This window comes from Trichomycterus rosablanca, chromosome 1, assembly GCF_030014385.1.
Source record: "Trichomycterus rosablanca isolate fTriRos1 chromosome 1, fTriRos1.hap1, whole genome shotgun sequence".
Lineage (NCBI taxonomy): Eukaryota > Metazoa > Chordata > Actinopteri > Siluriformes > Trichomycteridae > Trichomycterus > Trichomycterus rosablanca.
The window spans coordinates 32,164,401-32,187,385 of record NC_085988.1 but is presented as its reverse complement, the minus strand read 5'-3'; the positions used below and the strand labels follow the sequence as shown (position 1 = coordinate 32,187,385).

At 38.5% G+C, this 22,985-nt stretch overlaps 1 protein-coding gene across 6 annotated transcripts in view; it reads left to right on the top strand.

Annotated features, from left to right (window-relative positions):
- The window catches only part of LOC134309922 (retinoblastoma-like protein 2), a 35,476-nt gene extending 16,008 nt beyond the window's left edge, over positions 1-19,468 (top strand). Inside the window, exons 11-14 of one of the 6 annotated variants that reach the window (XR_010011240.1) lie at positions 796-899; positions 1,006-1,143; positions 18,857-19,021; positions 19,132-19,468. Coding sequence is in view for 3 of the 6 variants with exons in the window: in XM_062991388.1 (XP_062847458.1) it covers positions 796-899; positions 1,006-1,143; positions 18,776-18,811 (278 nt within the window). In the remaining 3 variants the exon portion in view is untranslated. Of the gene's footprint in view, positions 1-795; positions 900-1,005; positions 1,144-4,307; positions 4,618-6,631; positions 6,663-7,023; positions 7,347-18,775; positions 19,022-19,131 lie in introns of those variants that run through there. The other 5 variants (XR_010011242.1, XR_010011243.1, XM_062991388.1 and 2 more) reach the window with 5 other exon arrangements.
- The last annotated feature ends 3,517 nt before the right edge of the window (positions 19,469-22,985 follow it).

The window sequence follows — 22,985 nt, the reverse complement described above, 5'->3', positions numbered from 1 at the left end:
TTATCCATCAACATTCTCAAAGCAAACATCACATCTGTGGTGCACTTTGCTGGCATGAAACTATATTTCTTCCACTTCTCTTTCCCAGATTTTTATGCAGCTTTATGCTTTTATAGCTTTTTTACTTTTCATCTTTATGCTTTTATAGTAACTGCAGCTCTGCACATCATCCTTATTCATAAAAATTGGAACCGTTATGCTGCTTCTCCATTTTGCATGCTTCCTTCAATATTTTGTTAACAATCTAGTTCAAAAATCCATTGCCATCTCCCTTAAACATTAGTTTATGTTAAGAGAAAAGTTGCCCAGCACTAGGGTGGCACAACAGTCTATGCTAGCCCACCAACGCTGAGAGCTGGGATAAAATTTCAGTGCTACTTGACAGCCAGGCATCTTCATAGACACCATTGGCTAAGTCTTAGAGGGGTGGCCAAAGCCCTGCGATGGACAGGTGTCCTGTGCAGACTATTGCAAATCGTAATTGTGCCCAGTTTTTTCCGGTGAAAAAAGACCAGCCACAACTCTCACCAGGATAAAGCGGTTTTGGAAAATAAAGAGTTACAGAAAGCTACACAGTGAGTGCATGGGCAAAAGATCTAAAGCATATTGGTAGCTTATTAGGTAGTTGTTGGATTTAGAAGGAAAATGGGTCAAATTACTGTAATAAAAAAAATAGCTTTGTATTTTGAGCTGTACTGTGTAGCATTTGGTGTGTGGAAATTACTGTTCTATTTTGATCAGTAATATGACACTAATACACTTAAATATTTGTACCTGTCTGCACATTATTTGCAGATCTTGCAGTAAAATACTTTTGCCTGGCTGAGGCACTCTACTACAAAACTCTGGAAGGCATCATTGATCAGGAGAAGAGAAGACTTGGAGATAGTGACCTTTCTGTAAGTTTAAAGTTCTTTATAAAGAATCTTGTATGTGTCCTAATATTACATTTGACTCATTTAAATTCAGTATAAAGCACACGCTGAATGATCATGTCTTTTCCAGTGTATTCTAGAGCAAGACATGTTTCACCGTTCTCTGATAGCCTGCTGTTTGGAAATTGTAATGTTCTCCTACCACCCACCTGGTGAATTCCAGCGGGTCCTGCAGATTTTTGACATTCCGCCTTACCACTTTTACAAGGTATGTTAATACCAAACTAACAGTAAGATTCAATACACATGCAGATTTGGTGCTGCAAGCATACAGTGGGGGAAATAAGTATTTGATCCCCTGCTGATTTTGTAAGTTTACCCCCTTACAAAGACTTGAGCAGTCTATAATTTTTATGGAAGGTTTATTTTAACAGAGAGAGACAGAATATCAACAAAAAATCCAGAAAAAAAACATTAAATAAAAGTTATAAATTAATTTGTATTTAATTAAGGGAAATAAGTATTTGATCCCCTACCAACCAGCAAGAATTCTGACCCCCACAGACCGGTTATGTGCCCATGAGGCACACAAATTAGTCCTGTCCCTGTATAAAAGACTCCTGTCACAGAATCAGTTTCTTCCGTTCAAATCTCTCGACCACCATGGGCAAGACCAAAGAGCTATCAAAGGACGTCAGGGACAAGATTGTAGACCTGCACAAGGCTGGAATGGGCTACAAGACCATCAGCAAGAAGCTTGGTGAGAAAGAGACCACTGTTGGTGCGATAATTCGAAAATGGAAGAAATACAAGATCACAGTCAATCGCCCTCACTCTGGAGCTCCATGCAAGATCTCACCTGGTGGGGTAAGAATGATTCTGAGAAAGGTGAGGTCAGTCCAGAATTACACGGGAGGAGCTTGTCAATGATCTCAAGGGAGCTGGGAGCACAGTCACCAAGAAAACCATTAGTAACACACTTCGCCGTAATGGATTGAGATCCTGCAGTGCCCGCAAAGTCCCTCTGCTCAAGAAGGCTCATGTACAGGCCCGTCTGAAGTTTGCCAATGAACACCTGAATGATTCAGAGAAAGCTTGGGAGAATGTGATATGGTCAGATGAGACCAAAATTGAGCTCTTTGGCATCAACTCCACTCGCCGCAAAATTCATAAATAAAATAAATATTATTATAAATTTTATTATTATAAAAAAATATTCATAAATAAAATTCGCAAAAAATAGCGCAACAATTCGTCTTTTAAGATCCTCAGAGAGTTCTTTGCCATGAGGTGCCATGTTGGAACTTTCAGTGACCAGTATGAGAGTGTGTGAGAGCTGTACTACTAAATTGAACACACCTGCTCCCTATGCACACCTGAGACCTAGTAACACTAACAAATCACATGACATTTTGGAGGGAAAATGCTCAATTTGGACATTTAGGGGTGTAGTCTCTTAGGGGTGTACTCACTTTTGTTGCCGGTGGTTTAGACATTAATGGCTGTATATTGAGTTATTTTGAGGGAAGAATAAATTTACACTGTTATATAAGCTGCACACAGACTACTTTTCATTGTGTCAAAGTGTCATTTTGTCAGTGTTGTCCCATGAAAAGATATACTTAAATATCTGCAGAAATGTGAGGGGTGTACTCACTTTTGTGATACACTGTATATATATATACATATATATATATATATATATATATATATATATATATATATATATATAGAGGCAACAAAAGACATACCATGGTAAAATTATTCAAATGTAAAATTTTAAAATTCCATTAAAACAAGTGGAATTGTTACAGACCAATTTGAAAGGTCTAAAATAAGCAAATCAAATCATTATCAGAGCACTCCACTTTTTTCTTTAAGAGCATTAACTCTTTTATTAATGGAATACATTTCAGACATCTTTACTGTAGTAATCTGGGGTGATGGGATAGCAAGCTTATTAAAAAGTCAAATCAATAACACTAAATAAACAATAAATAAATAAATCAATAAATAACACTAGTACTCATCTTGTGATTTTGAGACTATTTTACCCTAGGAATTTAGAATAATAGGATTGCAAACCAACGTAAAGTAAAATGCAAATCAAATTATTATCAAATCACCCCATCAGACTCTTAAAGAATACTCCTACTTCTACTTACTGACTTTATGAGTCTCAGACATTTATACTGTACATTTCACTTTACGTTAGTTTGCAATCCTATTATTCTAAATTCCTAAGGTAAAACACTCTCAAATCACAAGCTAAGTACTCGTGTTATTTATGATTGTGGGGTGGCATTTGATAAGATTTTGATTTGACTTTTTAATAAGTTTGCTATCCCATCACCCCAGCTGTAAAAAGATGCTTTATTCTCTTCAATGCTTCGCAACTGTATTACCGTAAAACGGGGTGTGGGCGCACAGTAAAACTTGTAGCGCAGACAATCCGTGCGTACGGATTACTAAACCGAGGGTACGGTTTACTAAACCGAGGGTACGGATTACTAAACCGAGGGTACGGATTACGCTCTTCATATATATTTTTTTCCTTAGTGACCCCTAAGGGGCTCCGTACCAAGGGGCTCCGTAGATAACTAAATAAAAACTACATAAAAGGATAAAAACTATGACGAAATAAATTGACACTTTCGTCAACGAATAAAAACGAGACGAAAATGATTGGCAGGGACGACATCCAATCAGAACTGATTTAGTTTTGTGGAAGGTAGGGACAAGTTAGAAAGAGATCCAATCATAACTACTTTAGCGTATGTGGAGGGGCGGGACAAGCCGATTAGCCATCCAATCAGTACTAATCTTTTGCAGTATCGCGGTAAGACCACACTCGCACATATTTGATCTAAACCCGGGAAGACCAGACTGGCCTGTAAACTGTCTTTACTCATGGAACTAGATTAACTCCACAATGTCAACAGGGAGAAAGAGGAGAGTTGATATATGGACACATTTCTCATTTGACGTCGTGAAAAACAAGACGATATGTAAACCATGTGGGGCGATCTCGGGTAAAAACACAACAAATCTGAAACATCTGGCACTGCTGGCAGTATAATGGCAACATATATTTTCGCGTTAGCTCCTTGTCCACTAGAGGGAGCTAACGCGCCATAAACGCACAGGTTTAACTTTAACTTACTAGGTGGGCTTATTATTCCTGCTGGAACCGTGTAATTCATTTTAAATGTTAATTCTAATGCTTCTAAACTAAATACCTTAATATGTCAATATAAATATATTTAAGGCCTTATTAAATATATAAAAATCGATTACTTTAGTTTGAAAATGTCGTCATGCATGCTGTATTTGCAGGCTTGGTAACAACAAACCAACTTGCTTTGGCTACAGGTTGTTTTGTTTATTATGATTTTAACGTCATGTTTTACACTTTGGTTACATTCATGACAGGAACGGTAGTTACTCATTACACAAGGTTATATAGAACACAGTCATGGACAAGTTAGTATCTCCAATTCACCTCACTTGCATGTCTTTGGACTGTGGAAGGAAACCGGAGCTCCTGGAGGAAACCCATGCAGACACGGGGAGAACATGCAAACTTTACACAGAAAGGACCCAGACCGCCCCACCTATATATGATGATATTCTGGACAGGGCAGATAGATGGATGGATGGATGGATGGATGGATGGATAGATACCGAAGGACATTAAAGCCCCAGTAGCATAATACAACAAATAATTAACAGTACAGAAAAAGTGAGTAGTTCTTGTATTTTACATAAAATGGATAACTGGTGAATGTAATGACTATGCATGAGGTATAGTTTTAGTGTAAAGATTGCATAGTAATTAAATTATTCAATAGTAAAGTGACGTGACAATATTGCACAATGAGGCCATTATAGCCATATATATATATATATATATATATACAGTATATGTATATATATATATATATATATATATATATATATATATATATATATATATATATACAGGCTAATTAAATGCGATAACATAACGCGTAAATCATATGAGCAGGGCCCTTTCCTATTCCAGCATGGAAAGCTCTGCAGAAGAGTGGAGCCTGGTATAGCTGCAAAGAAAGTGGACAAAATTCATATTCAATAATAATGCCATTACTACTACTACAAATAATAATACTAATAATAAGCAAGGTCCATTAATACATTACATAATTTGAAGTTTTGTACCTCAGCCCAATAAACACATTTGGGAATGAACTGGAACACTGATTGTGAGCCAGGCCTTCTTATCCAACATCAGTGCCTGATTTCACAAAAGCCTGTTGGACTAAATAAGCACAAAATAAGAGAGGAGTGGAGGTTGTTAAAGTTATTATAGTTCATAGTCTTCATATAATAATAGTAATAATAATAATTATTTAACATTTTGGTTTAATTTTGACCTCCATTAATGTATATATGTCTTCAACTTTATTACAGAATTACAGATTTAAGCTTGGTTCACAGGTTTACATTCTCAATCTGTTTCCATTAGAGCGTTACAAGATATTGTTCATGAGTGTGTAAAGTTGAACCATCTCAGACTACACATTGGCAGAATCTCAAACCCATGGTAAATTAATATATTAAATGGCTGCTATAATTTGATCGGTGTAGAGTAAACGCAGTATCAGAGTTCATGTACAGCAGCTGTGCTGTGTGCTGGGTTAGAGGCGGAGGCATTCCGGTGACACAGGCTTGGCCAGGGCAAATGCCATCTGAAACCTGGACTTACTCAAGCATGATCTGTCTATGACTGATTTGCTTCTGCTTAGTTTTCCAGCATCCAGAGCTTTTAAGGCACGCTATATGGTCAAAAGTTTGCGGACACTAAATAATGAGCTTGCTGAACATCCCATTCCAATAGCATGGCTGGGCGGCATGGTGGCTCAGTAGGTAGCACTGTCGCCTCACAGCAAAAATGTCCTGGGTTCAATTCCCAGGTGGAGTGTTGTCCAGGTCCTTTTTGTGTGGAGTAGCATGTTCTCCCCGTGTCTGTGTGGGTTACCTCCAGGAGCTCTTTTTTTCTCCCACAGTTTAAAGACGTGCAAGTGAGGTGAATTGGAGATACAAAATTGTCCATGACTGTGTTTGACGTTTGACTTGAACTGATGAATCTTGTGTAACCAGTAATTACCTGTCCTGCCATTGATGTAACCAGAGTGTTTAAAACATGATGTTAAAATCCTAATAAATAAATAATACCATGGCCAGTAAAATGGAGTTGACCTTCTTTACCTTTGTAAGTGAGGCTTTGTTTTTACATTTTGGATTGTGCTTGTGGAAATCTGAGCATTTCTAAGATTAGGCACTAATGTTGAATAGAAAGGCCTAGCTCATAGTTGACATTTTAAATCAACCCAAATGTGTTGAAGGTCAACGATTTCTTAATAGACCTTGCTTGAACAGCCATACAGTAAGAGAAAAGCATACAATTTAATTTATATACAAGTTAGTAATACACATTAGCACCTAAACTCAATAATTAGGAGTGTCAAAATACTTTTGACCATATAGTGTAGATGTCTGCTTTAATTATTCATGTGGCTTATTTAAATTATACTAACTTACTAAAACATTCTGCCCATAGAGACAGCTGTACTGTTCTTGTTTTAGTTTGACTCAATAATAAATAATTTATAGTACAGGCTAAAAAAAGATAGGAAATATTGAGATTAAAAATTATTTGTTTGTTTATTAGGATTTTAACATCATGTTTTACACCTGGGTTACATTTATGACAGGAACGGTAGTTACTCATTACACAAGATTCATTAGTACATAAGGTTATATCGAACATAGTCATGGACAATTTAGTAACTCCAATTTACCTCACTTGCATGTCTTTGGACTGTGGGAGGAAACCGGAGCTCCCGGAGGAAACCCACGCAGACACAGGGAGAATACACAGAAAGGACCTGGACCACCCCACCTGGGGATCGAACCCAGGACCTTCTTGCTGTAAGAAAATTATTTATGTAAACCATCCCAAGATAAAAAAAAACCTTAGTTATAAGCGGTAATTGTTTTTATTTCTTGTAAAAAAAAAAAAAAAATCATTTTTATAATTTAGATGTATAGTTAGTTTATTAGGATTTTAACGTCATGTTTTACACTTTTGTTACATTCATAACAGGAACGGTAGTTACTCATTACACAAGATTCATCAGTCATGCAGAACATGCAAACTCCACACAGAAAGGACCCAGACCGCCCCACCTGAGGATCGAACCCAGGACCTTCTTGCTGTGAGGCGACAGTGCTACCCACTTTGCCACCGTGCCGCCTCTGTATAGTTAGTGTAATGTTACTACAAAGGTTGGGACTGTGTGTACATGAACTAAGTCAGAACAAGCCTGTATTTGGAGATATAGGTACTTTAGAACTGATTTGGATTGTGTTCTGACTGTCCAGGAGGCTAGGTTTTAAAATGTTATAAAGGTCAGTCTTTTTTACCTATAGGATTGCATTTGTTTTGACAGTTAATTGCCCATAAATGTGCCCATCTCTTAGCAATGTGTGCACTGTAGCAGTTCAAAAGCATGACACAAGGGCCTTAGGCAGTAGCCCACACATCCTAATGATCTTGCTTAAATGCTTTCTGCACTTTTAATAGCCTACCCTTGCTTAATATCATCCTAGCTATGTTGTAACATACGTGGACTAGTTAGTCAATTTATTTTACTGAATTAATCAGTGAGAGGAAATCCCTAATGTTTATTAAATACCCTATTATAATTTCTAATGGCATCAAGAGGAATCTAGTTACTGCAGTCTCCCCTGGCTGGGTACATCTTATCTAGCATGGTCTACTCACCTAATTCTTGTACGCATGCCACCTGCTTGCTGCTGCGTCTTACGTTCCCCTTTTGTGCCTATCGTTGGCAGGTGGCAATGGGCAAGTAGTCGAGTTCTCAGGTTCTGTGGCTTTGAAACAGGTTTTGGATCAGTGCAGAGCAATTAAGCAATTAATTAAAGACCAGGTCAATTAGTGTGATTAAAGAGAACTGTGGGTTTGGCAAACATGCCCCTACAGTCTCGTGTGTGTGTGTTGGGTGTGTTAAAGTAATGCACACTTTGATGGTGCCAGTAAAAGGTTATTCTACATAATCACCTATTTATGTGGCGCTCAGGTAAATTTCACTAGTCCAATACTGTGGGGATCCGGGGTTCAGACGGGGGTGGGGGGGGGGGGGGGGGGGGGCATCACGATGGATTGGTGTCATGTCTGGGATGTATTATTGCATTGTGCTCATTGTATCTGGGGAAACCAGACCCACTGCAACTATGAACAGTATAAAGCAGTGGTAAAACATCAAAATAAAATGAAAAAAAATTTAATACATACATACATATGGACAAAATATTGGGACTCCCCTTCTCATTATTGAATTCATGTGTTTCAGCCACAACAATCGCTAAAAGCTGTAATAAAACGATTTTATATTGGAAGTGCTTCCAACTTTGCAGCAACAGATTAGGGCAGGCCCTTTCCTGTTCCAGCATTACTGTGCCCCTGTGCACAAAGCAGGGTCTTTAAAGACATGAAGAAAAGCTTGGTTTAAAGAAACTCCTGAGGCCTGCACACAGCCCTGACCCCCACTGAACAGCTTTGGAATGAATTGGAAAATCAGTTGAAGCTTTCTTGACAACATCAGTGCCCATATTCCCACAAACATACTTCAAATTATTATGAGAAGCCTTTTCAGAAGAGTGGATGCTGTTATAGAGGAAAGATCACATAGAGGTCACACTATTTTAATATTATTTGTTTTTTAATTGGGATGTCCAAGCTTGTAATCAGGGTGTCCAAAAACATTTGGCAATAAAGAGTATGTTATAGACATATTGATGGCCTCCTCTTTTACTGCCAATAGTTTTAAAAAGGGTTTTTCACAAAATTCCGGAGTATAACTGGAAGTATTTGCTACAGATTAGCTAAAATCAGCATAAAATATAGTTTGTTGTTTAATGCTATAGGTTTGCAGCTAGTCTTTCAAATCAAACCCAGCTATCTATTTGTAACCAGAATGATCAGTGAAAAATGGTTAGATGACTGATGACTGACTAAAGATGACTGAAGAAATAAATCTATAATGTTGTATATATAACTATATATCACTCTAAAGGGACCCTTATAGGGTCCTCACTGTCATTTGGGTGGTGGACCATTTTCAGCACTGCAATGACACAATGAAGTGTGCATTGATGAGTTAATGTGTGTTTCAAAAATCATCTGATTAGTGAGAATCCTATGGGATTGATATCAAAATTGATAAATGGGGCACAGGGGTTGACAAAGTTTACAGAGCAAATGTGGCCTGTATTTAGTAATTGTATACCTACAAAGTTCAGCTGTATGGTAAGTGATTCAATGTGATCATGTACATACCAGCTAAGTGCACGTTATAGTGCTCAGAGAGTGCATATAATTTATACACTGAAGGAATTTAAAAGTCATTGTACTGTGATAGGTATGTGTCTGAAACAATCCTGCTTAAAAAGCATAGCATTGCTGGAAACATCATTTTGCTGATATGATGGCCTAGAGGCTTGTACATGCATGATGTGTTTTATAGCAGGCAGCATTAACTGTATGCGCTCTGCTACATGGTGGGAACAATAGGCTGCTAATGAGGCAAAGGGACTGTGAGAGCACCATAAAATCAAATCTGGTAACACAGAGCACTAGAGTGATATTTTTCCACTCTGGCCTGTGTTCCTGACTTTTTGGCTCTCGGAAATCTATTAACTGTTAGCATATATTAGAGTGAGGGTGATGGGAGTGATTCATTCAATTATAAATAAGTAAGTATGCCTCAGGTATTTTTCTTGCATTACATTACTGCGACACAGATGGTACTTGTGCTTGCAGGAGAGGTTGTGTGTGTGTCCTGAAAATCCTTAAATAAACACATCACAGTAATTGCCTCAACTGTGTCCATACATTGTGTGAAGAGACAGTTTTTAAATAATGAATCTCTATATAGATCTGATTTAGAGCTTGTTACGTAACATTAAGTATTAAAGAGTGCTATAAGTATCTACTGCTATTTTAGGACACACCTGGACAGGTTGCCAGTCCATTATGGGGCAAACACACTTACACAAACATTCACACACTTCGGACAATTTTGTATGTCCAAATAACCTGACTGCATGTCTTTGGACTGTGAGTGGAAACCAGAGCACCCAGAGGAAACCCACACAGACATAGAGAGAACATGCAAACTCCACACAGAAATCACCCAGAGCGCTCCACTTGGGAATCGAACCCAGGACCCTCTTGATGTAAGGCCACTATGCTGCACTTTTAAGCTACAAGTTACTTTATGCAAATGTAGCTCAGCTGTAGTGAATCTATCCATCTCAGAAATGTTGCAGCAAAACTTAAACTAAACTATAGTATTTAATGAAGTACACTATTTTAATATCTACAAATTGTAACACAAAGCTATATCTCTAAACTATCATTCTTCTACTACACATAGTTATAATAATAATAATAACAATAATAATAACAATAATAAAGACAATACTACTACTTCTAATAATAGTTATTATAAAAATAACAGAATACTTAACACCCACCAACTGTTACTAATACTAAAATAGTACATTTGCCATCAAATATAATAATATAATGTATATAATATAATATTATATATAATATAATAATATCTATAACCAAATTAAATTTACAGTTGGGGTAAATGTCACCAGCCACAGCAAGGCATGCTTACTGCCAGACCTGTTGAATCTTAAAATGACTTACCTGTCTGGAGATGTGATGCAGGCTAAAAGGTCCCAAAAAGCGTGCTCTGAAGGGATTTAAATACAGATGCGAACTGTCATAAATCTCTAAGTGGCATTTTGTGCTGAATTAAAAAAAAAAAAAAAAACCATTTGTCTTATTAGTTGTGTTGAGCTATTTAAATTGTTCTTGTTTGATTGATTTATTGTAACCGTTAAAAGTTTGTAAAGTTTGGTAATAAACCTAATTTGCAATGAGGGTTGAATAATTTTGATTGCACCATTATACCATTATGCACAAATGGAGAAAACTCACCTTTTCAGGAGTGGCCATTCTACCAAAATTTCACCTCAAATGCATAGACAAATCTTGGACATTGGCTTCCAGTTCACTATTATTCTCATTTTGCATGCTGCAACTGCCTTCTTCATTCCACCAAAATGATTCATTTATTTATCTTTCTATTTTTTTTAGTTTTACAAATGTAAGTACTTCACCATATACATGTCTTTTCCAAAACAAACTTTACAGACCTATAGCAGCAAGCAGAGAGAGATGTAGTGCCATGTGACCAAAATTGGCAGTTGGTTCAGTTATGTGTAATGTGTAAGATTGGTAAACAGCTTAGTACAGCTTTAGCAATGGTATAGACAAACGCAAAAGACACTGCTAGACTACAGTACATTCCTAACACCATATCTGTGAGTGTATTTCACTAATTGTTAATTGGATTCCTTGGTGCTTGGATCAAGCTGTGATGCTCTATGATGATGTGATCAGTGTTATTACATTACATTTAAAGTGCAGTGTGTAATTGTGATTTACCAGATGGTTAAATAGCTCAGCTGCAGGCACTTGATATAGCAAATTGTGAATGAGTGGGTATGTGTGTGTTGTGTGTGTGTTTAGATCTAGCTTCTAGGTTAATTATTATACATGTGAGTTTACACACACACAGCTGCTATTGCTATTACAGAGATCAGGGTCAGAAAGGTCACAAAGGCCTGAAAGGTCACTGGATAATCTACTTTCAGCTTGTTGTGATGTCATGGTTATGTTGCACCTTACCCATTAATTTACTAATAGTACCGATTAACTTCTGAACAGTGTAACATATAGAATTAAACCCTTTATATTTTAAAAAAGGACCATCTGCCTTCTTAAATCCTCACAAACTTTTACCGCTGCACCATCGAGAGCATACTGTCCAACTGTGTGACAGTGTGGTACAATACCTCCACGGTGGCTGAAAGGAAGGCCCTTCATAAGAACTGCTCAACGTATCATTGCTACACAGCTCCCTACCATCGGAGACCTTCACCACCAGCATCATCAGGGACCTCTACCACCCCAGCCACACACTGAATAACATTCTGCCATCTAAGAAGAGATACAGGAGCATACGTGCCAGGACCAGTCGGCTCAAAAACAGTTTTTTCCCCACCTCAATTACTTTATTAAACACCACTCTTCGCAGCTAACACCACAACACCCTGGACTACACACCGGACCTATTTTTTATTATTCATCATTTGCACTGTTAATACCATCAACACCCTGGACTACACACCGGACCTATTTTTTATTATTCATCATTTGCACTGTTAATACCATCAACACCATGGACTACACACTGGACTGTTATTATTATTATTTATCATTTGCACCTGCACTTTACATGACTGTCATATATATATATACTGTATATATATATCTCTATATCTATATCTATATATATATATATATATATATATATATATATATATATATATATACAGTATATATATACAGTGTATCACAAAAGTGAGTACACCCCTCACATTTCTGCAGATATTTAAGTATATCTTTTCATGGGACAACACTGACAAAATGACACTTTGACACAATGAAAAGTAGTCTGTGTGCAGCTTATATAACAGTGTAAATTTATTCTTCCCTCAAAATAACTCAATATACAGCCATTAATGTCTAAACCACCGGCAACAAAAGTGAGTACACCCCTAAGAGACTACACCCCTAAATGTCCAAATTGAGCACTGCTTGTCATTTTCCCTCCAAAATGTCATGTGATTTGTTAGTGTTACTAGGTCTCAGGTGTGCATAGGGAGCAGGTGTGTTCAATTTAGTAGTACAGCTCTCACACTCTCTCATACTGGTCACTGAAAGTTCCAACATGGCACCTCATGGCAAAGAACTCTCTGAGGATCCTAAAAGACGAATTGTTGCGCTACATGAAGATGGCCAAGGCTACAAGAAGATTGCCAACACCCTGAAACTGGGCTGCAGCACAGTGGCCAAGATCATCCAGCGTTTTAAAAGAGCAGGGTCCACTCAGAACAGACCTCGCGTTGGTCGTCCAAAGAAGCTGAGTGCACGTGCTCAGCGTCACATCCAACTGCTGTCTTTGAAAGATAGGCGCAGGAGTGCTGTCAGCATTGCTGCAGAGATTGAAAAGGTGGGGGGTCAGCCTGTCAGTGCTCAGACCATACGCCGCACACTACATCAAATTGGTCTGCATGGCTGTCACCTCAGAAGGAAGCCTCTTCTGAAGTCTCTACACAAGAAAGCCTGCAAACAGTTTGCTGAAGACATGTCAACAAAGGACATGGATTACTGGAACCATGTCCTATGGTCTGATGAGACCAAGATTAATTTGTTTGGTTCAGATGGTCTCAAGCATGTGTGGCGGCAATCAGGTGAGGAGTACAAAGATAAGTGTGTCATGCCTACAGTCAAGCATGGTGGTGGGAATGCCATGGTCTGGGGCTGCATGAGTGCAGCAGGTGTTGGGGAGTTACATTTCATTGAGGGACACATGAACTCCAATATGTACTGTGAAATACTGAAGCAGAGCATGATCCCCTCCCTCCGGAAACTGGGTCGCAGGGCAGTGTTCCAGCATGATAATGACCCCAAACACACCTCTAAGACGACCACTGCTTTATTGAAGAGGCTGAGGGTAAAGGTGATGGACTGGCCAAGCATGTCTCCAGACCTAAACCCAATAGAACATCTTTGGGGCATCCTCAAGCGGAAGGTGGAGGAGCGCAAAGTCTCGAATATCCGCCAGCTCCGTGATGTCGTCATGGAGGAGTGGAAAAGCATTCCAGTGGCAACCTGTGAAGCTCTGGTAAACTCCATGCCCAGGAGAGTTAAGGCAGTTCTGGGAAATAATGATGGCCACACAAAATATTGACACTTCAGGAACTTTCACTAAGGGGTGTACTCACTTTTGTTGCCGGTGGTTTAGACATTAATGGCTGTATATTGAGTTATTTTGAGGGAAGAATAAATTTACACTGTTATATAAGCTGCACACAGACTACTTTTCATTGTGTCAAAGTGTCATTTTGTCAGTGTTGTCCCATGAAAAGATATACTTAAATATCTGCAGAAATGTGAGGGGTGTACTCACTTTTGTGATACACTGTATATATATATATATATTTAGCAGCGTCTTTTATAGTTATAGTTACAGTTGTATAGTTATCTACCTTTTATTTTTATTCTTGTTTTATAATACATACCTAACTAATCTTTTATTATTATTACTGTTATTATTATAATATACACCTAACTAATCCCATTTTTATTTATATGTTTATTATTTTTATTGATATTATGTATATAGTACTTTGTACATAGATATAACTCCATATATGTAAATAGCTAATATAGCTGTTATAATTATATATATATATATATATATATATATATATATATATATATATATATATATATATATATATATATATTAATCATAGATATGTACGTTTACTGATATTCTGTTTTCTTTACACAATGCTACTATTTGCACTTCTGGTAGATGCTAACTACATTTTGTTGCTTTGTACCTGTACTGAGCAATGACAATAACGTTGAATCTATCCATCTATATCATGAGATTTCTATTTTAAAATATGTATTTAAAATATGAATAGCTATCCTAATTATAAGCACTTATACTCTTTTTACCACCTGAGTGAGAATATTATCACAAAAAATGGCACTAAAAACTTGTTTAATAACGTAATGTCAGTATTATTATTAGTAGTATTATTTAACTTTACTATTCTATTACTATTCTATATATATTTCTTATTTTTTAAACCTGTGGTGTTTTTAACGTGAACCAATGCACGTAATCTCGTTTTTTCTGTACACTTCGGTGTACAGTAAAATGACAATAAAGTAAATCTTGAATCTTGAATCTTGAATACAACATATTCACTAATTATACACTGATTCCCATTTCTCATATTTAACCCGTTTATTTTTGTTATTTCATATATTTCAGTCCAAATATCTACTTTAATTATACTTACATAATGTCTAATGACAAAAAGTATGTATTTCTCAGCATTAAGTGAAATATATTAAAAAAGGAAATTAAAAGGAGTGAACATAGTATTAAATCATAACAACATTTATATATGTACTTTAAACATAATCAAACAACAATCAAATTGCATCTAGTTTTAGTCTACAAATGTTTCCACTGGTAAGGAAACACCTTAACATTACTGTCCATAGAACTGGTTTAATAATTTGCAAGATGAAAATTTTATGACACCACAAATCTTTGCAGGACACATTTATAGTGTGTTGACTAATAATAAGGCTTCCTTCACATGACAAGTTATTTGGGGTTTATTCACCATGAGACTGGGCTCATATTGCACATATTGGTTTCTTTGAGGTGAAACTCGTTACCTGACTTGGTCACATTTATGTGGTTTATGTAGGAAGTTAGAAAACTTGGAGTCTATCAAGCTTTCTTAATGTCGTGTGGCTATGCATATCAATTCATCATGTAATGTACACACAAGATTAAACTGTTAGCTGCAACATAGGTATAATTGCATGGACTTTTCATTATACTCATATTATTTGTGACTGACTCTAAATACTACCTTGAGCCTAAATTAATTAATATAATTACATTTAAACAATTCAAGAATAATTTTATTTTCATTTTATTTTCATGTTTTACCATCACTGTATCCTGGTCACAGTAGGCCTGTTTTTACTGGAATCACTGCGCCCAATACAATAACGCATCACGAACAGGACACCAATCCAACCCAGGGTCTCAGCCAATAGCACTTCTGGGGATTCCGATCCTGGATCCAGTAGTGGGCTGGCATAATTTACTGATGCACCACCCAAGCACTGCAATACAAGATGAATTACCAATTAGTAATCATATTTTTGTGTAAAGGACTTTAAACCATTATTTTAACTAGGAAACCTCTCAGTAAGTGTTAATTAGTTACTTAACATAAACACACGAGAGGAAAGTGCTGTTGTGTGTGTTCCAACAGTTTTTTTTCCCTAGAAATTCTCTTCAGCTTTGTCAGTCCTGAAACAGGTATTTTTCCCTGTGTATCTCCTCGTCAGCACATGTGGATGGAAACAGAATAATGCAGTTTTGCAGTTTCTCTCTCTCTCTCTCCTACTCTCTCTCTCTCTCTCTCTCTGGTGTATATGGCCATCCATCGCAGGCTAGGTTCGTTGTCAAAGCTTGGCCTTTGGGATTGTTTTACATGGTGCCAGCAGTACTTCAGGACTTTGTACACACACACACACACACACACACACACAGTAGTGAGGTAAAAAAGAACCTTGATGCACATAGCTATGCACTTCACATGAAGCAAGGACATTTGATTGGAAAGTGACAGCTCATTACTACAGGGTGACACAACAGAAGGTATGTATTCCATCATCTTGTTCTACCCTGTAGGCCGGCCATGTAAAGGTTACTGTGGACCCAGTGGTACGAGAATGCTTTGACCTCTATTGCCACTGACTGTTCTTAGCTGGAATCTTGCTCTGTAGATTACAGATGCTCACCTCCATATGTCATAGTTGAACGTTTTATATAGACACACTTAACCCAACAGTCACAACTGCACTTCTTGTTTTTTGTTGTCAGAAAGAAAACTGTGGATTGATAATACTCTCACCCCCTCTTTACTGTGTCTCTGAGGTGCAGTAAGCCATAACATACGCACACTCAAGCAAACACTTTAGAAGTGAGTTTTCACTTTCTTACTGCTCTGTGGTATATTTCACAGTCTTTTATAGCATCATTACATCATTGTAAAAAGTGTATTTAGTATATAGTAATACTCATTCCATGCACATAATACAGCCAGTATTTTCTCACTGACAAGGGAAAGACAAGTAGGATAAACCAGGAACTGTATACAGTGTATCACAAAAGTGAGTACACCCCTCACATTTCTGCAAATATTTCATTATATCTTTTCATGGGACAACACTATAGACATGAAACTTGGATATAACTTAGAGTAGTCAGTGTACAGCTTGTATAGCAGTGTAGATTTACTGTCTTCTGAAAATAACTCAACACACAGCCATTAATGTCTAAATAGCTGGCAACATAAGTGAGTACACCCCACAGTGAACATATCCAAATTGTGCCCAAATGTGTCGTTGTCCCTCCCTGGTGTCATGTGTCAAGGTCCCAGGTGTAAATGGGGAGCAGGGCTGTTAAATTTGGTGTTTTGGGTACAATTCTCTCATACTGGCCACTGGATATTCAACATGGCACCTCATGGCAAAGAACTCTCTGAGGATGTGAGAAATAGAATTGTTGCTCTCCACAAAGATGGCCTGGGCTATAAGAAGATTGCTAACACCCTGAAACTGAGCTACAGCATGGTGGCCAAGGTCATACAGCGGTTTTCCAGGACAGGTTCCACTCGGAACAGGCGTCGCCAGGGTCGACCAAAGAAGTTGAGTCCACGTGTTCGGCGTCATATCCAGAGGTTGGCTTTAAAAAATAGACACATGAGTGCTGCCAGCATTGCTGCAGAGGTTGAAGACGTGGGAGGTCAGCCTGTCAGTGCTCAGACCATACGCCGCACACTGCATCAACTCGGTCTGCATGGTCGTCATCCCAGAAGGAAGCTGACGCACAAGAAAGCCCGCAAACAGTTTGCTGAAGACAAGCAGTCCAAGAACATGGATTACTGGAATGCCCTGTGGTCTGACGAGACCAAGATAAACTTGTTTGGCTCAGATGGTGTCCAGCATGTGTGGCGGCGCCCTGGTGAGAAGTACCAAGACAACTGTATCTTGCCTACAGTCAAGCATGGTGGTGGTAGCATCATGGTCTTGGGCTGCATGAGTGTTGCTGGCACTGGGGAGCTGCAGTTCATTGAGGGAAACATGAATTCCAACATGTACTGTGACATTCTGAAACAGAGCATGATCCCCTCCCTTCGAAAACTGGGCCTCATGGCAGTTTTCCAACAGGATAACGACCCCAAACACAACCTCCAAGATGACAACTGCCTTGCTGAGGAAGCTGAAGGTAAAGGTGATGGACTAAACCCAATTGAGCACCTGTGGCGCATCCTCAAGTGGAAGGTGGAGGAGTTCAAGGTGTCTAACATCCACCAGCTCCGTGATGTCATCATGGAGGAGTGGAAGAGGATTCCAGTAGCAACCTGTGCAGCTCTGGTGAATTCCATGCCCAGGAGGGTTAAGGCAGTGCTGGATAATCATGGTGGTCACACAAAATATTGACACTTTGGGCACAATTTGGACATGTTCACTGTGGGGTGTACTCACTTATGTTGCCAGCCATTTAGACATTAATGGCTGTGTGTTGAGTTATTTTCAGAAGACAGTAAATCTACACTGCTATACAAGTTGTACACTGACTACTCTAAGTTATATCCAAGTTTCATGTCTATAGTGTTGTCCCATGAAAAGATATAATAAAATATTTGCAGAAATGTGAGGGGTGTACTCACTTTTGTGATACACTGTATATACACATACACCGATCAGCCATAACTTTAAAACCACCTCCTTGTTTCTACACACATTGTCCATTTTATCGGCCTCACTTACCATATAGAAGCATTTTGTAGTGCGTTATTAGCCCCCTTTCATCCTGTTCTTCAATGGTCAGGACCCCCACAGGACCACCACAGAGTAGATATTATTTAGGTGGTGGATCACTCACAGCACTGCAGTGTGTTATAATCCACTCTTACCTGGTTACTTTCGTTTTCCCTGATTCATTATTTTTCATGTTTATTTTCCCAGCCGGTTTACGTTCTGTTATCCTCCGTTTTATTTTGTTTTCTTTTAGGTTTATTTCGGACTTTCGCCTTTTTCTTCTAGTTAGATTTGCGTATGTGTTTTTGCTTGCCCGGCTTCCTTCTCCCCCCAGCGGCTGGGAGCGGTACTGTTCCCGGAGGTTGCAGTGGAAGCCAACCAATGGATCGCTGGAGGGCGGACCTCACTCACCTGTGCCTCATTCTCCACTTAATCAGCTACTGCTCTTAAACGCCGGCTTTTCCACCACCCATCGCCAGATTGTCTGCTTGTCACCGCGGTACAGTGACACCTGACTCCTGAGCTAATCTTTCTTTTGTGAAGGACATTATCTTGTTGCTGTTCAAACTATTTTTCAACGTTGTTATTTTTCTTCCCTGTTGATTCTAGCCCAGCGATCCATTCATCATCTGGCTTCCCTGTTGGTTCCTGGACTTGGCTCCTAGCTCCTGTGACCCTGGTTCATCTTCCACTACCACCCCTGCACTCCTGTTGGTTCTTGAACTTGGCTCCTTGCTCCTGTGACCCTGGTTCTTCTCCCACTGCCACTGCTTGTTCTGCCTAAGCTCTGGACAGTGTTGGACACCAACCCCTCTTGTACCTGGACTCAGATCATAGCTCCTCTTAACCCACAGTATTGCTCCAGCCGCTTCAGTGTCCTCTGTTTGGACCTATCACCATTTTCCTGGTTTTTCTGAATCTCAATAAATATTCATTGTCAACTTCAGTTCGCGACCCTTTTTGTGTATCCATACTTGGGTTCCCCCTACGTTATGGGTTTTCTCAAACCCGCATTCTAACACAGTGACACTGACATGGTGGTGGTGTGTTGTGCTTGTATGAATGGATAAGACACAGCAATGCTGATGGAGTTTTTAAACACCTCACTGTCACTGCTGGACTGAGAATAGTCCACCAACCAAAAATATTCAGCCAACAGCGCCCCGTGGGCAGCGTACTGTGACCACTGATGAAGGTCTAGAAGGTCAAACAGCAGCAATAGATGAGCAATCTTCTCTGAAGACAGTATTTAAAAACTCCAGCAGCATTGCTGTGTCTGATCCACTCATACCAGCACAACACACACTAACGCACCACCACCATGTCAGTGTCACTGCAGTGCTGAGAATAATCCACCACTTAAATAATACCTGCTCTGTGGGGGTCCTGACCATTGAAGAACAGGGTGAAAGCAGGCTAAAAAGGTATGCAGAGAAACAGATGGACTACAGTCAATAATTGTAGAACTTCAAAGTGCTTCTATATGATAAGTGGAACTGGTGAAATGGACAGTGAGTGTAGAAACAAGGAGGTGGTTGTAATGTTATGGCTGATCAGTATACACACACACAAACACACTAGTATTGTTTGTAATAACTTTTTCACTTTCTCACAGCTGGAGGTAATTTAGAGTAGCCTGTTAATCTTCTGTGTTGCTGGGCCGTGGGAAGGAAGTACATGCCAAACTCCACAGAGAGAGTAACTTGTAAAGTCCCCAGCACCCTAGAGTTGTGCAATATTACCACAGCAGTTTTAATGAATTGTTCAAAATGAGTTTTCATTATTATTATTATTATTATTATTATTAGAATAGTGGTCCTGAAGCATGCTGTGTGATTAAAGCAATAAGCCACGAGGGGCCGTGCATTACTGTGATTTTAGCACGGGGATGACGTTTTTGGCACGACGCGAAGCGGATTAAATGTTTAATTCATAAATGTATTTATTGTGTATAAACTTACAATAAAGCATTCTTCCGCGACGCAAAATAGTTCGATTAACAGTGTTGCTAGGCAACATGAGGGCGAAAATAACATTAACTTTTGTATTCAGTGGCGTATTAATATGGAATGATGTGAGGTGGTCCTAGGTGTGCGTTTATCGGGGATTTTACAACGGCTTCGAACGCGGCTCAGCCAATCAGATTTTAGGACCGGAACTATCCGTTTTATAATACTTATTTTATAATGTCCCAAAAACGTGTTTTTGTTTATTGCCCCACAAAAAGTGCCACACATACCAGTTTACACTAATCTGTGTTCTCATTATCACTTGTCTTCTTCTGTCTCGTTCTCAAGGGTTTTGTTCACTACCCTGCCTCTCTAGCTTCTGGCAATGACTGGCAAATGTGTGAGAAATATCAGCACTAAGCTACTAATGTCTTATGACTATTTGAGGACACGAGTCTTGTTGGCCCTCACTCTGCCCACACACTCTCACCATTTTTACTCTCTTTCACCCTCGTTCTTTCTCTGTGATATTTCCTTGAGAAGAGAGACTTTTAACCTCCTTCATCTGCTGAAGCAGGCAGCAGATGGCGAATTAGCACCAATTAGCCTCAAACTCAATCTAGTCTCACCCTGATCTACTTGGACATAGCGGCAAGACACAGGGGAGAGTTTCTAAAAAAGCATCAGAATTATACAAGAATATTGAATACTGCAGATAGAGATCCTTTAAGTGATGCTCCATCATCTAAATCTTACCTCTTTCCAACAATGTGTTTACGTATATTACACATTACCTGTTTTGTTTGGGCAAGAAGTAGTGTTGGTATCACACAGCTCCAGGCTTCCAGATTTCATCCTCTGATTCAGGTACTATATTTGTGGCGTGAGTACCCAACAATGGTGATTTGAAGAGGAAGAAAACACAATCCACCGACAAGGTGTTGGGCAGCCAAGGCTAACTGATGTCAAAAGCTATCTGGTACAGTTTCTAGTACAGACCAACAAAAAGGCTTTTGTGGCTCAGATTTCAGATTAATTGAATATTTGTCACACACTTTGTATCAAACCCTTCTGTGCATGGGACTGCATTGTCGCAGACCAGTCAAGTGCACATGCTGACCCCTGTCCACTGTCAAAAGCACCTGCAATAGGCACACACGTCTAAACTTGACATTGTGATGTCAAGCTCCACAATTCTAGGTTTATCCCTCTGCTCCAGGTACTGTATTTGTGGAAGGCATAATTTTTTGTGTCCAAACACCATTATATTAAACTGCTACAACTTTTTCTGGCATACTATTTGTTTATTTATAAACAAGTATGCTCACATTGCTACTTGGAATGTGTAATATGTGTTTTGGGATTTAGGAGATAGCATCTCTCAAACAGCTTCAAGCAAGAGATGATCCTGATTTTTTATGCTGCTTGATTTGTTAGGGGTATTATAAAACAATCTCTTTCAAACACATCTCACCTAAGACAAAAAGTCAAGCAAGAGATTATCTTGATTCTTTATGCTGCTTAATTTGTTAGGGTATTATATAATCTCTCACAAACACACTTATTGAAGAGAACCCAGCATCTCACTAAAGCCCCCCCCCCCCCCCCCCCCCCATTTTTTCACATCAGTCTGTCAAAAAGCAAAATGAATCACTAAGTAAAAACAAATCAGAAACGACTCTTTTCAAACAAATTATTCATTGCAATCGAATCAGGGAGCTGTGCTCCTATCTATGCTAAAGAATCATTCGTTTTGCTCACTCTATTTCATTATGGTGTCATAAGTAAACAACTCCATGGATCAGTGCAACTGTTCCAGAGATTCAGTCGTGGTTCAGGCTTTGAAAAAACAACTGTATAAACCAATCAGAGCTTCCGAATTCAGATTTTGGGCGGAATTTCAGTTGTTCCTCTAATCCAAAGCACTATATGCTAATTTTTTTTGGAGTTCTCCAATGTGTGTCATTTAGGTGAGCTGGCAATGAAAAACTCTCTCTTCATTGGTTGTAGAAGTATAAGTGACAGCTTAGATAAAGAATTACCATTTTCAGTTTTTTACCCCAAAAGCCGATAGAATAAATTATCCACCCAAAATGATGCTGTAAAAGCCAGTGTGTGTTAGTTACAAGGTGGGTAAGGACAGTTAAATATGGATTTATATATTCTGGAAACGTCCAAGATGGCCACCAAGAAGAAAAACAGTTAATGGAACAACACATAGATCTCAGTTTAAAGAAAAGAAGCTCTGGTAAGCAGCAGTTATGATTTTATTTCATTTTGCAATGATAGCAAAACATTATCAAATATTGAATTTTTTCGGGATTTTTTATGCTCATTTATTTCAAGTAAAGCGGACAGCATGAATGCGATTGTGAGAAGTGTTGTCAATATTACTACAAATACAAACGCTATATTTTTTCTAAATTTATCGGAACTATTGTTTTGTGTTTTTAGGATAACTTATAAACAAAATAAGCTAAAAAATATTTTGCTAAAAAAGTACATTGCTAACAA